Source organism: Solanum pennellii, chromosome 4, assembly GCF_001406875.1.
Source record: "Solanum pennellii chromosome 4, SPENNV200".
Classification (NCBI taxonomy): Eukaryota; Viridiplantae; Streptophyta; class Magnoliopsida; order Solanales; family Solanaceae; genus Solanum; species Solanum pennellii.
In genome coordinates, this window is record NC_028640.1 from 74,470,798 (window position 1) to 74,486,268 (window position 15,471).

Sequence of the window (15,471 nt, forward strand, 5' to 3'; positions counted from 1 at the left end):
ACATGTTACAAGTAAATGAAAAGATTATGTAGGAAAAGCAAGTAAATCAGTTATGGACATAAATGAAATTCAAATCTAGAGTTCACTCTTTCAAGTTTTTCTTAAACTCTATATCATGTCGAAATAAACATACATATTAACCATAGAAGAGTCAATTACATAAGGTGCAAAAGACAGTAGAAGATCTCATCAAACTAATACACAAATCAGGAAACTGGTTATTTAGATACATAGCATCTCTCATCAAACAGAAACACAAGTGAGGAAACTGTGAACTGTCCTTCTTTACAAAGTTGTATATAATCATGCAATATGGTCTTATTAACCAGAAAGAGGATTCAGCACGCTCCCTATGAACAACACAACACCAGTAGCGTCGTCTCTTATAAGGAACAGGAATGGATGGTCAGCAACAAAGTCGATTTCTTTCTCAATTCTAAGAGACATGGCCATTACTACACCAGCTGTAACAGCTGCAGCTTCGGTGCCTTCCTCATTTATCTCAATGAAAGACTTGTGAAAAACTTTTGAAACAGATAGATTCTCAGGTAAAGTGGAATCAACCATCTCAGTGAGACCACCACCGCAGAAAGGTAACGTTAGGCCAAGTCCCTTTAGAATGTCGGAAGCTTCAAACTCGAAAGTTATTTTGAATTTAGGAATAAGAAACTTGCCCACCCTAACTTTTCTAAATGGAACGTTGTGAGTTAAGAATCCAGGTTCTGTACTGATTTTGTCAAATAAAGCGGGCAATCCATCATGTGCATCTGGGAGAATGAAATACATTGAGAAGCAACGTGTATCTGTGCCCTGTTTATAGGGAAACTTCAACACTTTAAAGTCATTAAATCCTGCTATGTACTGCTTCTTCTTGCTAGTCATGAAGGGTACTCGAACAGGCAATCCATCGAGGAGATGGAACTCGTGGTCTTTTGTTTCTGAAGCATCGAACTTCTCATTCCATTCTCCTTTGAAATATAGTGCATTAGCCAAGATCAGCCTCGTCATGTTGTCCACTGCATCACGATCAAGAATCTCTTCGATGAGACCATTTGTCTTCATTTTAGTCCATTGATTGACTTGATCGACAACTTCGGCAGCCTTAATCAAATTGGCAAGACAAACATGGAATGATAGAATTAGACATTACATATTAGTAATTGCAGTCATTAACGTTTGGAGGCTTATAAAAGGGAAATCGGTGCACTAAGCTCCCCTGATGTGCGTGGTACAGTGAAAGGCTACTGGCTAGACCATAAGTCTATTTCATGCAGTTGTATCTAGCATTTCTGCAAGAAATTATTTTCACAGCTTGATCGATGACCTCCTAGTCACATGACAACAACTTTACTAGCCACACCAAGGCTCCCTTCTTTTGGAGGCTTAAAAAGTACGAGAAAGAAATTGAAGCGGAGAGAGTACGAAATTAATAAAGGCCTAACCTTGTTTTGAAAATCAACATATTCTGAAGCAGCCTTGTAAACATTATCCACAACCTGTTTGAAAGAAGGCTTTAAAGGCAGCGTTTGATCGATCCAAATACCATTAGCAACGGACAATCGCGGACCTCCATTGGGGCTGCCATCAGCAAAGACGAAACTGGAAATATGTGAATAAAGAGAGTTGAGTTCATCAATGGAACTGGACTTGAGGAAAGAGAGTAGCTGATCCTGAGTAGGTCCACTAGAGCCAGCAGCAATAAGGCCAAGAACTATTTGAATTGAAAGAGGAGAGAGCACCAGGTTGGTATCGCCTTTAACCGCGTTGGAGAAAACATGCTTAGCAAGCATGAAAGAAACATCCGTCTGGCTGGTGGTTGACTCTCGAAGATCCATATTTGCACGCGAACAAGAAGAAGAAGAAGGAGGCTTAGTGAGTAGAATGAATGATCACAAAGTTGAAAGGTTTGCAAGAATTTATATACTAAACTGTTACTTAACAGGTGGGGTTTTGCATTTGAATTTGATTCAGTAAAACACATAACAACAAATAAAGACTTTTAATTTCTCTGAAGATCACATTCATACACAGGAAGAAATCAATGAAAGGAACACATAGCACTGACTTTCCACAACAAAAGCAATTATTATATTCTCAATATTTATTAATTGTACAATTGATTGTTTCTTAAGTAAAACTGTTAGATGGAAATAACACCAAATTGACGCGGAGAAGGAAAGTAGAGCATGTCCCACCAGGGGTTGACTTCAAAACACTTAATGGTGACATTTTGTATCTCTATTCCGGTTTTGAGTCACACAAGTAATAGTTATTATCAGAAAGTCACATTTCTTTCTGAATTCCAACTTTTTTCAATTTTTTTTCAAAAAAGTGATTTTCCGAGATATAACTATTAGTTGAGTGATAAATTAACTCATTTAGTCAACAGGCTTTTGTGTTATTTTTCATTAAGTTGTTTTGATCAAATCACTGTCAGGTCCAGGTGGATGTTAATGTATATAATATCTAAAGAAGAATGAGCACAATAAAGAGAAAATGACATATTACCTTTAAGTAATAGTGTTTACTTCTTCTGATTAAATAAGAATTATGAAAGCTCCATCCATTAAACATGTACTTAAGATTTAGTGTCATTCTGTTACCTAAAACTAAGTTGCAAATACAGAATCATTAGATACGTAACACCTCTAATTAACCAGCTAGAGGATTCAGCACACTCCCTATGAACAACACAACACCAGTAGCGTCGTCTCTTATAAGGAAAAGGAATGGATGGTCAGCAACAAAGTCGATTTCCTTCTCAATTATCAAGGACTTAGTCATTACTACACTAGCTGTAACAGCTGCAGCTTCGGTTCCTTCTTCGTTTACCTCAATGAACGACTTGTGAAAAATCTGTGAAACAAACAACCTGCCACCTAACGCGGAATCTACCATCTCAGTGAGGCCACCACTAGTGAAAGGGGAAGTGACACCAAGTCCCTTTAGAACCTTAGAAGCTTCAAAACCAAAAGTTGTTTTGAATTTTGGGATAAGTAACTTGCGCATTTTAGCCTTTTCAAACGGAACATGGTGGTTTTAAAATCCTGGTTCTGAATTGATTTTGTCTACTAAAGCTGGTAGTCCATCACGAGCATCTGGCAAAAATAGATACATACAGAAATGACGCGTAGTGTCTCTACCTTGTTTGTAATGAAGTACCAATACTTTAAAGCCATCAAAGGCTACTGCATACTGCTTCTTATTACTGGTCATGAAAGGTGCTTTAATAGACCCTCCTCTGAGGAGATGGAATTCATAGTCTTTTGTTTCTGAAGCATTGAACTTGTCGTTCCACACTCCTTTAAAATATAGCGCGTTTGCAAAGATGAGCCTTGTCATATTGTTTACTGTACCATGAGGAAGAATCTCTTTGATGAGATCATTTGTCTTCATTTTAGCCCAGTGATTGACTTGATTGGCAACTTCAGTAGCCTTAATCAATTAGTAAAACAAACAGATTTTACGACAGAATTAGCACTATGCTTAACTTAACAAAGTGGAATTTCAATGAAACAAATTACAAAAAGGCCTACCTTGTTCTGAAAATCAACAGAATTTGAAGCAGCCTTGTAAATGTTATCCACAACCTTTTTAAAAGAAGGCTTAAAAGGCAGTGTTTGATCGATCCAAACACTATTAGCAACGGACAAACGTGGACCTCCATTGGGGCTTCCATCAACAAAGACGATATTGACAAGATGAGAATACAGAGAATTGAGTTCATCGACGGATTTGGACTTGAGGAAACAGAGTAGTTGATCCTTAGTTTTCCCCTTTGAGCCTGCAGCAATCAGGCCTAGTACCATTTGAATCGAGAGAGGAGAGAACACTAGGATGGTATCGCCTTTAATCTCTTTGGAAAAGACATGCTTTGCGAGAATGAAAGAAACATCCGTTTGGGTGGTGATTGATTCACTCATATGTTGATCATGGAAAGAACTAGACGAATAAGAATGAGAATGATGAGAGCGAGAGTGAGTTAGTCCCATGACGGGTATATGGCACCACACACGATATCAAAGGTGAAAGCTTTGGAAGAATTTATACACTAAAATAACAATCACTATTACTTAACATGTGGAATTTTGTATTTGAATCAATTCCATAGAATCGAGAAATGGCGAATAAAGAAAATGACTGATTATTAATCTTGATTCTCAGAAGATTGCATTCATACACGTAACACTCACTTTCAACAAGCTAAGTAGAGTCAATATGTTGTTATTTATTGATTGGATAAGCATGTAGCTTGAAAATTAAGCAGATACTTCTTGTTCTTTTTTATTTATGGTCTACTGGTATAACATGAATTGTTAAAGTTCCTGTCAAATAAGTGAAATGTTCTCTCTTTCATATCGGTAGCATCACTCGTTTTCCACTCCTTTATTTTCTAAATAACAAGAAATCACGAGTAAAATTACATGACCAATACTCATATACCAATCGAATACTATAACAAGTGACAAACTGAGACGTACACAACTTCTGTGTTAAGATAGTAAGATTCATTCTAAAATAAAAGGTAACATCAATGTAACTAACTAGAATTGACGAATGGAAGTAGTGAAGCAACATGCTAAACAGCAAGAGGATTCAACAGAGTCCCCATGAACAAAACAGCACCAGCAGTCTCATCTTTCACTAGGAACAAGAAGGGATGATCAGCAATAAAGTCTATCTCCTTTTCAACATTCATTGAGCAACCGGCACCCTCCAGCATCATAGCAGTAACAGCAGCAGCTTCTGTACCTTCCTCGTTTACTTCAATAAACGACTTGTGAAAAACTTGTGAAACTGCCAGAGGCTCATCCACGTCCACCATCTCAGTGAGACCACCAATAAAAGGTAATGTGAGGCCGAGTCCCATTAGAACCTTAGAAGCTTCGAATCCAAAAGATATTTTGAACTTAGGGATAAGAAACTTGGCCACACTGACTTTTCTAGACGGAGTGTGGTGATCTAAGAATCCAGGTTTTGAAGTGATTTTGTCGAGTAAATTTGGTAATCCGTCATGTGCATCAGGGAGAATAAAATACATGCTTAACTTCTGATGTGGTGTCTATGCCCCTTTTATAGGGAAGCAGCAACACTTTAAAGCCCTTGAAGACTCTAATGTATTGCTTCTTCAAGCTAGTCATGAAGGGTGCTCGAACAGATCTTCCATTGACGAGATGGAATTTATGGTTTTTCGTTTTAAAAGCATTGAACTTCTCATTCCATACTGCTTTAAAATAGAGTGCATTGACCAAAACAAGCCTTGTCATATTGTCTACTGCTCGATGAGGTAGGATCTCCTCAATGAGGCCATTTGTTTTCTTTTTAGCCCATTGATTGACTTCACTGACAACCTCAGTAGGCTTTGAGATGAAGACAAACAGAGTATGATAAGAATTAGCGCGCGCACACACATATATATATACTCAAAAATCTTATAACTAACATTCAACAAAAAGTACAACTTCATAGTCAGTTTGATGGATTAACAACAGTATAATCTAAATATTAATTGATATTGACTACATGAATTATCAGTATTAATTATGCTTAATTCATGTCCATATCAATCTACAAATATCTAAAAATTAATTTCCATTCAATGGAATACACGGTCAAGCCGGCTTACACGCTCCTCAACTATTCCAACAAGTAATGGCTACCTCCCTGACTCTGTCCACCTAAGCTTGGCTAGATTGACGAAATTACCTCACGTTTTTCTCACTCCATTATATAATGGATACAGTCAAATCGATTTTTTTTGCGACTATTCACAACAAACAATACAACACAGTACAATATAATACAGGATAAAACAATACATTATGTAGCAACCATTTAAACAAGCTGAAGGACTAACATTGTTCTGAAAATCAACAGATTTTGAAGTAGCCTTGTAAACCTTCTTCACAATCTCCTTCAAAGCAGGTTTAAAAGGCGTTGATTGGTCGATCCAAGCACCATTAGCAACGGACAAAAAGTCGGACCGCCAATGGGAATTCCATCAGCAAAAACGTTGTTGACAATATGAGAATACAGAGAATTAAGTTCATCAATGGATTTGGACTTAAGGAAACAGAGTAGTTGGTTCTTAGTTGGTTCGTTTGAGCCGGAGGCGATTAAGCCAAGAATTATTTGAATTGACAGAGGAGAGAACACCAGGTTCGAATCACATTTAACTTCTTCAGAGAAAACTTGTTTAGTTAACATGAAAACCTTAAAATCTTATTTGGTATACTTTTTAGCACTCTTAACTCTAGAAAGTAATTAATAAAATTCATAAACACATAACTGGAACATATTTTCTCATCATTAGATCTAGTCTTACTTGCATTTGATGTTTACATCAAACCAGCGCAACAATACTCTTCGATGTTTACATCAAACCAATGCAGCAACAATACTGATATTTTGATATATATGAAGTATGAACCATCTATGCCACATAAATTGGAACGGAGAAACTATTTTTTCAAATTAAAGTTGACAAAAATTTACTTCTAACTATTAGTTGAAGCAAGTGTTACTGAACAAGAGTTGAAATATTCTTTACAGAAATCATTAACGAAATTTATTTCCGGTTGTATTGGAATTATTGTATCATTTTAACTATCTAAAAATACTTTCTTACCAATACCTAGACACTTGCCATCAGCTTTAAAGGTCACAATTCATCACTTAAATTTAAACATAAAACCTTAAAGTTCTTAAACAAATACTAATATAAGAAACTAATCATCCAAATCACTTGATGAATGATCATTTGATGGATCTAGTACAGCTCCAGTGAAAAGCACCCATCTTGAAGCCTCTTCCCTTATCATGAACAAGAAAGGGTGATCGGCTACAAATCTTGGTGCCTCATACTTCGAACATTCCATGTCATCATCTGATCCCTCAGTAACAGCTGCTGCCTCAGTACCCTTCTCATTTACTTCGATAATTGCCTTTTGTGTTATCCTGTTAACAAAGAATGGCCCCTCACGTTTCACAATCTCAGTGAGCTCTATGCAGTGTTTATCAAAAGGAAGAGTCAATCCCATTTCCATCATTGTTCTTATAACTTGTTTCATCGCAGTGTATGAGAATTTGAACTTTGGGATGTAGAATGCATCAAATAGAGCAGGAAAAACAAAATATGTCAGCACCTTAAACATAAAAATTAATATTTAATTTTAAAAAATTATTCAAAACGTTCAGGCGCTTGCTATTCACTCAAGCCTTGATTTATTTTCTCCAATCTCTCTGAAACTGATACTTTGAAAAAATCAGATTCTTAAACCGGCATTTTCCATATCAAATTTATGTTTGTACATGCACGTACCTTACTTAATCATGGTTAATTAATGAACGTTTTTACTTTATTAAAACACTTAATCATAGTAAGTTGAATCAGTTTGGTGTAAATACTCAATGAGGTGAGTATCAAAACGGCAGAAAATAGAAAATAGCTGACGACTTTGATTCATCAGTTTCACCAAACTCTGAGATACTTCAGTTTTAGTTAAAACGTTTCTGTCTTTTAACACTTCCATCTTAAATTATCTTTTAATATGTATACTGCAGTCAACTTTTGAATATTTATTGTTTAAAAATTGATCAAGTTGAGCTTCATTCTTAAATATTCCAGTGCACCTTCAAGAGTTTTATGCCTTTGGTAGAAGACAAAAACCGGCAATATAGTGTTAACTATCAACAAATTTCCCCTGTTTACAATTTTTATCTTCTTTTTGTACATTCTTAAGTTCAAATCTACAGTGTAAAACAACTAAAAAAACATAAAAACTACGAAAATATTTCATTAAAGAGCATGTGTGATCGAGTTGTGGAATTGTCCAAGAAAATATCTCAATTCAATTCCAAGTAAATAAGCAACGAATGCAAAGCCGATGATTTGGCGTTGATTTTCCTTTAAAAACCAACGGTCAAATTATTTTTAAGTATATATATATGTTGCCATCTATGTATCTCTAACATTATAATGTTAGTCTTTGTCCTAAAGTGAGTGTCAAAATGCTTAGTTACAATTCAGCATCAGAGTCCAGTTGACCTAATAATTTGCTTACACTGACTTTAATCTTTTTCAAATCAATTCTAATAGGGGATTAACACTGTTGACATAATCATGCTTAAGGTTTTACGGTAGAAAAAAAAACAAATTTGGACCAAATGTTAATCTGATACTTAGTGTCCCGTTGCTCAGATTAAGATACCATTTGACCAAATGAGAATAGAAATGTCTACAATCATTTTGTTTGATTAACTCCATGTTGCAAATGAATGAAAAAATAAACTAGTATTTGGGATGTTATTTTTCACTAGAGTTTCTGGATTATTAAGAATGAAATAGTAAATGTTTTGGTCAAACTAAAAGTGTGTATAAGCTGAAAAGTCATGAATTAACGGTAACTAACTAATGACCAGACTCGTATATAAGCCATATGAAGCTCTTATACATCAGTTTGATCAGCTTATAAACTTAGTCAAACAGTACTCCGTGATTAAGGTGTTTGTTTATCTTATACAAACTCATTAGTTAATTCTCAAATATGAAGATGCAGTTTGATTCCATTTATATCTTTTCTTGTCCTATGTGAAAGATTATATCTTTTCATTCTACTATATAAAGGAAGAGTTATAATACTAATATACTAAAAACATTCATAGAAACCTTTCAAACTAGCAATATTCATATTTCACATTTTTGTGCTTGAAGGAACACTCCAACATCAAAATGGTAAGCACTCCTAGAGAAATCTTCGAACGACTCAAAATCTACGTTGCTCGGACTCTCCAAATACAATGCTTTTAGAGGATCTGACACGCACATGTTGACATTTTTGAAAAGTCCGGACAACATAGCTCAAAATCATGCATGGAACTTATGGCTAATTAGTTTTGTGTTCACTTGTATGCAGGGAATGTGGAGAGATGTCAAGACTGAACCCAAACAACCACCAAGGCTAGGGGGAAATAGAGCAGCTTTATTTGCATATGGTAAAAACAAAGGCTAACTTGATGTAATATGAACAACTAGTTTTCAGAGTGTTGATAATATTTGGTAATTTTTTTAACCATGCAGTTATCGCGGGAATCGATGTCATGGCTTTCTTTGCAACTGGTGTGAGCTTGGTGACTTACTTTTATGGATTTATGAACTTCAGCATAACAGAATCAGCTACTGCTGTTACAAACTTCATGGGAACAGCATTCTTCCTATCATTATTCGGTGCCTTCCTTTCAGACACTTATTTGTCCAGGTTCAAGACTTGTGTTCTGTTTGGCTGCATTGAAGTCGTTGTAAGTTAACCTTCCATCCCGCCACCCCCTGCTTATTATCAGTTTCAACGCTTACTTTTAATCAGCTAAGTCAAAACAGACTCTTAAGTGGATGTTTCACTTTTCAGGGGTATGCACTTCTAGCAGTGCAAGCACATTTCAGGCAACTAAGACCGTTTCCTTGTAAAGATGTACCTTTGAGCCAAATGAACCAATGTGAGTCTGCAAATAAAGGTCAATTGGCAATCTTGTACGCGGGACTTTATCTAGTTGCAATTGGGACAAGTGGAGTTAAAGCAGCAGCACCGCCTTTAGGAGCTGATCAGTACGATGAGAAAGACCCTAAAGAGGCTGCTAAACTATCAAGCTATTTCAATTGGCTTATGTTCTTTCTCACCACTGGTGCCTTGTTTGGTGTCACGTTTGTCGTGTGGATAAGTGAGAATCAAGGATGGGATTGGTCTTTTGCTGTCTGCAGTATTGTAGTAGGCTTTGCAGTTCTGTTTCTAACATTGGGAAAATCATTGTATAGAAACAATGTCACAAAAGGAAGCCCCCTTACGCGTATCATGCAGGTATTTGTTGTAGCACTTAGAAACAGAAATCTTTGTTTGCCAGAGAATGAACACGAGTTACACGAGATTCAGGACAAGGAAGCTAGATATCATACTGAGATTCTTCGAAAAACTGAACAATTCAAGTATGTTAACACATTTTACAGTTTCTCAAGTTACATTTATATAGCATAAATGATAGAATCCCTAAAATATTTTCAGGTTTTTGGATCGGGCAGCGATAAACAGGACTGATCAGGAGGCATCCACATCAAATGCACATGGACCATGGAAACTTTGTACTGTCACACAAGTTGAAGAGACGAAAATTGTAATCAGAATGCTTCCAATTATATTAAGTACTGTCTTCATGAACACATGTTTGGCTCAGCTCCAAACTTTCACCATCCAACAAAGCACAACAATGGATAGAAAAATCCACAAGTTTGAAGTTCCAGGGGCTTCAATTCCTGCAATTCCCCTGCTTTTTATGATCATCCTAATCCCTATCTACGAACGTGTTTTCATTCCAATAGCAAGGAAATTCACAGGGATTCCAACAGGGATTCGACAGCTGCAACGTATAGGTATTGGCCTAGTACTTTCATCCGTATCAATGGCAGTAGCTGCGATTGTAGAAAAACACCGGAAATCAATTGCAATTAAGCACAACATGGTTGAATCCGCTGCTCCATTGCCAATGAGTGTATTCTGGTTAGGCTACCAATACGCAATCTTTGGTCTAGCCGATATGTTCACATTAGTGGGATTACTTGATTTCTTCTATTCAGAGAGCTCATCAAGCATGAAAGCACTAAGTACCGCGATTTCTTGGTCTTCACTGGCAATTGGATACTACACAAGCTCAATAGTAGTGAGTATAGCGAACAAAGTAAGTGGTGGATGGTTAGCTAACAACAACTTGAACAAAGACAAGCTTGATTACTTTTATTGGTTGCTAGCAGGATTAAGTGTGCTAAATTTCGGGTTTTATTTACTCTGTGCTTCTTGGTATAAATACAAGAAGATAGATATGAATCCAGAAGATGAAATGAGCATAGTTTAGAAATTTTACATAATAATGTTGGTTGATTTAGTGTTAATAATATGTGCCCTGAGAGCACATAATCATATGAAATTTTATGCTTCCTGCATTGTTCATGGACTATATTCTACTACACTAAATACTTTCACCAGAAACTCAGTATTTTCGACACAAAGTTTAGACGTAAGCTAGGATTGAACCATAAAACTTAAATCATGAATCTCTCCCGTGTTTGATCATAAAGACTCGAAAGGAAAAAAAGAAAACAAACAGTTGAAAGGTATTGTAAACCACAAACTTGCAAATGTTTTAGGGCTTCAAGTGGTTTATGTGAATGTTTTCGTCAAATAAATATTATATAGTCGTTAAAACTAGTTTTTATATATACAGTAATGTTAAATCCTGTTAAATTTTTGTGTGTTCACTTTTTCATATTCAAAATCCTGGCTCCGTAGAACTGATCAAACTTCCAAAAGGTTATGATATTTCCCATTAACAATCATTATTTGAACCATAGGCTATAGCTAAGGACAATACTATTAAAATCATTCTTAATGGTTTCTGAGTTTATAAATGTCATTTTCAACATCAAAATTGCGTCGCAATTAAGCACAGTTTGTGCCCTAAAACAAGGATGAGGAGGGAAAAAATATAAGTCACATGATTCACCACTAATTAGGTAATAATATTAGTTATAAAATCATTACTATTATATTTCCAAAGACGAGTTATGTTGTAATTAGTTATATTTGGATATGTTATTTTGAGATATTTTTTATTGACTACTTGATCTTTTTGTATTAAAAAAGTATGTATTTGCAAATTTTTTAAAAAGTTATATACATAAGTATCTTTCACCTTATGAGTGTTTTTGTCATTTTTATTATTTTATTTCGGGATAATTAATTTCAATACTATTATTCCATAACTACTAAAGAATAAGGCTATATTAAATTCTTATCTTTAAAACTATTTATACTTGTCCAGCATATCAAACCACCCGTCATTTTCAATCAAATAATTGGGTTTTACTGTTTGATTTTTTTTTCTTTTTTGTGTATTGCTTTTTCTCTATTCGTTTCTTCCATTTACTCTTTTTATTTATCACTACTTTTTTTTGTTGAGTGCGTTAATTGATTTGTGAAATCTACATAACAATGATTTCTGCACGGAATATTAGTATCAACTACTTTGTTAATTATAGAGTTGTTTTGAGTGATGGTACCACAAAAACAACTAACAAATAATTAATGTGATTTTCTGGATACAACTAACATTATGAAAGATTTTTTAAAAACTTAATTAAGTATTTTCCAATGTACCAAAAGAAGATACTCAACATAATTAGTGTTAGTAGTCTATTTATATGACAGAAGCTAAAACAAATTGTTTGGCTTAGCAAAAGAGAAGCTTACAATCTAAATGGTATGTTAAATTAGCAATTATATGTTTTTAGAATATGAAGTATTAGTATTTTTCAAAATTAAGAAATGTTTGGCTAAAATATAAATAGTTTTATTTTGATAATTGTTGCAGGGGATTTGCAGAAATGTCAAGACTGAAGAAAAGCAACTTCAAAAGAAGGGGGGAACTAGAGCAGCTCTTTTTGTCTATGGTAAAGCATATTTCAAGTATATAATTGTTTAACTCTCTTATGCTTATATATGGAATAGTACGGGCGGAGCCACCTTAGACGAAGGATGGTCTGGTGAGATTAAATGTTAGGGGAACTTTTATATTCTAGTGGTCAGGTTAGAACATGGCCTAACTCAACCTCAATTGAAACTGTAATATAGCATGCTTTGAGTTGTAGGTTTGAAACTATAAAGATATAACATATGGACCTAACTCAACCCCAATTATAATTGCAAAGATATAACATATGAATTTGGTATTCTGAGCGAATTGGTTGAGGTTGTTGATTGACCGAACCTTGTTAAGTTTGTCTCTTTTAGTGTGTTTCTCGTTTGTCTTCTTGCTCATGGTCTTTTGAAATTTGTTTTGCGTGTAAAGATGTGACACCTAAGCCTAATTCGACCCCCAATAACTAACTCATGAGGGAAGATTTGTCCAAGTCCATATAAGGAGGCAAATTCCCCATCCCTCTACCAATGTGAGACTTCTTAACCGAACCACTAGTAAGAAATCCTGACTCTGCCACTGATTTTGAGTATGGATTTTTGATATTCTGATATCTGATTGTGCAGTTGTGGCGGGGATCGATACCATGGCTTTTATTTCAAAGGGTGTGAGCCTGGTGACTTACTTCTCTGGGTATATGAACTTCAGCTTAACGAAATCTGCCAACACTGTGACAAACTTCATGGGAACAGCGTTTTTGCTCTCATTATTTGGAGCTTTTCTCTCAGATACTTACTTCTCCAGATTCAAGACTTGTGTCCTATTTAGCATCATTCAAGTTTTGGTACTTGTTTATTTATACATCTTCGCTATGAAAGAGAAAAACATATATTTCAAAGGTCCATGCAGGATCAAGAATTGACTTCGATTATTCTTTCAATGTTAGGGATTTGCACTACTAGGAGTTCAAGCGCATTTCAGTCAACTGAGACCATTTCCCTGCAAGGATGTACCTTTAAGCCAAAACGATCGATGTGAATCTGCAGATGCAGGCCAATTGGCTATCTTGTATGGAGGTGTTTATCTGGTAGCATTTGGAAACAGTGGAGTCAAAGCGGCTTTGCCATCATTAGGTGCTGATCAATTTGATGAAAAGGGTCCCAAAGGGGCTGCTAAGCTATCAAGTTACTTCAATTGGCTACTGTTCTTCATCACCATCGGAGCCATGCTTGGAGTTACATTGTTTGTTTGGATAGGTGACAATCAGGGATGGGATTGGTCATTTGGTATCTGTTCTGTAGCAATTGGTTTGTCAACCCTACTCTTGACCATGGGAAAACAGTTCTACAGAAACAATGTTCCTAAAGGAAGCCCTCTGATGCGTATTTCGCAGGTTCTTGTTGCAGCTTTTAGAAACAGAAATCTCCCACTACCACAAAACAAAGAAGATTTACATCAGATCAGAAGTGAAGAAGCTGAAAATGGAATAGAGATTATTCAAAGGACTGATCAATTCAAGTATTTAATAACACCTTTTTTCGTTTCAGTTTCCTGTTGACATGTACGTTGTGTTACTTAACCAAATTTTCCACAATATGTACAGATGCTTGGACAGGGCAGCCATACCGAGGAACAACCACGAAGCATCTACATCAAGTGCTCATGGACCATGGAGCCTTTGTACTATCTCACAAGTTGAAGAAACAAAGATTGTAGTCAGAATGCTCCCAATTATACTGAGCACTGTCTTCATGAACACTTGTATGGCTCAACTCCAGACTTTCACTATCCAACAAAGCATGACAATGAACAGAAAAATCCGAAACTTTGAAATCCCAGGGCCTTCCATACCTGTAATTCCTCAAGTATTCCAACTCATCATGATCCCAGTCTATGATCGTATCTTTGTTCCGATAGCAAGAAAGTTCACAGGGATCCCTTCTGGGATTCGACAACTGCAGCGTATAGGTGTTGGACTAGTATTTTCAGTAGTATCTATGGCAGTGGCTGCAGTTGTAGAAAGTCACCGGAAATCAGTTGCCATTGAGCATAACATGGTTGACTCATCCAGTCAGATACCTATGAGTGTGTTCTGGCTTGGATTTCAATTTGTAATATTTTCCATAGCTGAAGTACTTACATTGATAGGGCTGTTGGATTTCTTCTACGCAGAGAGCACATCAGGCATGAAATCACTGAGTATGGCGATTACATGGTGTTCACTGGCATTCGGGTACTTCACAAGCTCAGTAGTAGTGAGTGTAGTTAACAAGGTGAGTGGTGGCTGGTTAGGTAATAACAACTTGAACAGAGACAAGCTCGACTACTTTTACTGGTTGCTCGCAGGAGTTAGTGTGCTGAACTTTGGCTTCTACTTACTATGTGCTTCTTGGTACAAGTATAAGAAGAGAGAACTGAACCAAGAAGGTCCTATCTCTGATGAGAAGCCTAAGGGAAAAACTGAAATGTGTGTTGTTTAGAATATATGAATCTTCATGATGTTTGATCCAAATTATGTCATATAATAAAATGTGTGATTGTGAACATATTACAGTGTCCAAGTAATCCTGTTGGAAAATATCTTTTTAACACATACAAATAGAATCATAAAACTCATTAGAGAATAATGGTTAATACAGCAACCCCTAAGGGGCTAACTCAGGATCAGCTTGTCAATGCTCTCTTTGATGATAATGATGTTTGGATCGACCAAACACTTCCTTTCAAGCATTCTTAATTACTCTCTCGGACCATTTTTAATTGTTATGTAGTACTATTCAAAAGTAAGTTTAACTAATTTTTAAAGTTAAAATTATATTACATTAATTCGATATTTTAAATAAAAGATTTAACTATTCAAAACTATACGATAATCAAATCAACTAATGATATATTTCGTCTTGTTATACTTCATCTTCATTTTCGTTGAATCAAATTAATTAATGATAATCAATCATGGGTTTTATCGTGCCATTTAGATTAGAAAAATGTTTAATTTCCTTTTACTTTTTGTGT

At 35.6% G+C, this 15,471-nt stretch overlaps 3 protein-coding genes and 2 pseudogenes across 3 annotated transcripts; 2 read left to right on the forward strand and 3 right to left on the reverse strand.

Moving 5' to 3' along the window:
• Window positions 1–116: 116 nt before the first annotated feature.
• LOC107016130 (serpin-ZX-like) lies at window positions 117–2,355 on the reverse strand. The gene is made up of 2 exons (XM_015216617.2): window positions 1,443–2,355; window positions 117–1,101 (listed from the first exon to the last, which is right to left on the reverse strand). Exons 1-2 carry the CDS (start codon window positions 1,833–1,835, stop codon window positions 322–324), a joined length of 1,173 nt encoding a protein of 390 aa, XP_015072103.1. The 5' UTR covers window positions 1,836–2,355; the 3' UTR covers window positions 117–321.
• Window positions 2,356–2,509: 154 nt separating this feature from the next.
• On the reverse strand, window positions 2,510–3,992 carry LOC107016129 (annotated as a pseudogene).
• A 350-nt stretch (window positions 3,993–4,342) lies between these two features.
• Window positions 4,343–6,207, reverse strand: LOC107017054 (annotated as a pseudogene).
• A 2,505-nt stretch (window positions 6,208–8,712) lies between these two features.
• LOC107017055 (protein NRT1/ PTR FAMILY 4.5-like) lies at window positions 8,713–10,896 on the forward strand. Its single transcript, XM_015217335.1, has 5 exons — window positions 8,713–8,734; window positions 8,916–8,994; window positions 9,080–9,297; window positions 9,405–9,976; window positions 10,053–10,896. The coding sequence occupies exons 1-5, from the start codon at window positions 8,732–8,734 to the stop codon at window positions 10,894–10,896; spliced, it is 1,716 nt and encodes a 571-aa protein (XP_015072821.1). The 5' UTR covers window positions 8,713–8,731.
• Window positions 10,897–12,021: 1,125 nt separating this feature from the next.
• On the forward strand, window positions 12,022–15,002 carry LOC107017646 (protein NRT1/ PTR FAMILY 4.5-like). Its single transcript, XM_015217845.2, has 5 exons — window positions 12,022–12,300; window positions 12,412–12,490; window positions 13,083–13,300; window positions 13,403–13,974; window positions 14,060–15,002. The coding sequence occupies exons 1-5, from the start codon at window positions 12,298–12,300 to the stop codon at window positions 14,934–14,936; spliced, it is 1,749 nt and encodes a 582-aa protein (XP_015073331.1). The 5' UTR covers window positions 12,022–12,297; the 3' UTR covers window positions 14,937–15,002.
• Window positions 15,003–15,471: the final 469 nt, after the last annotated feature.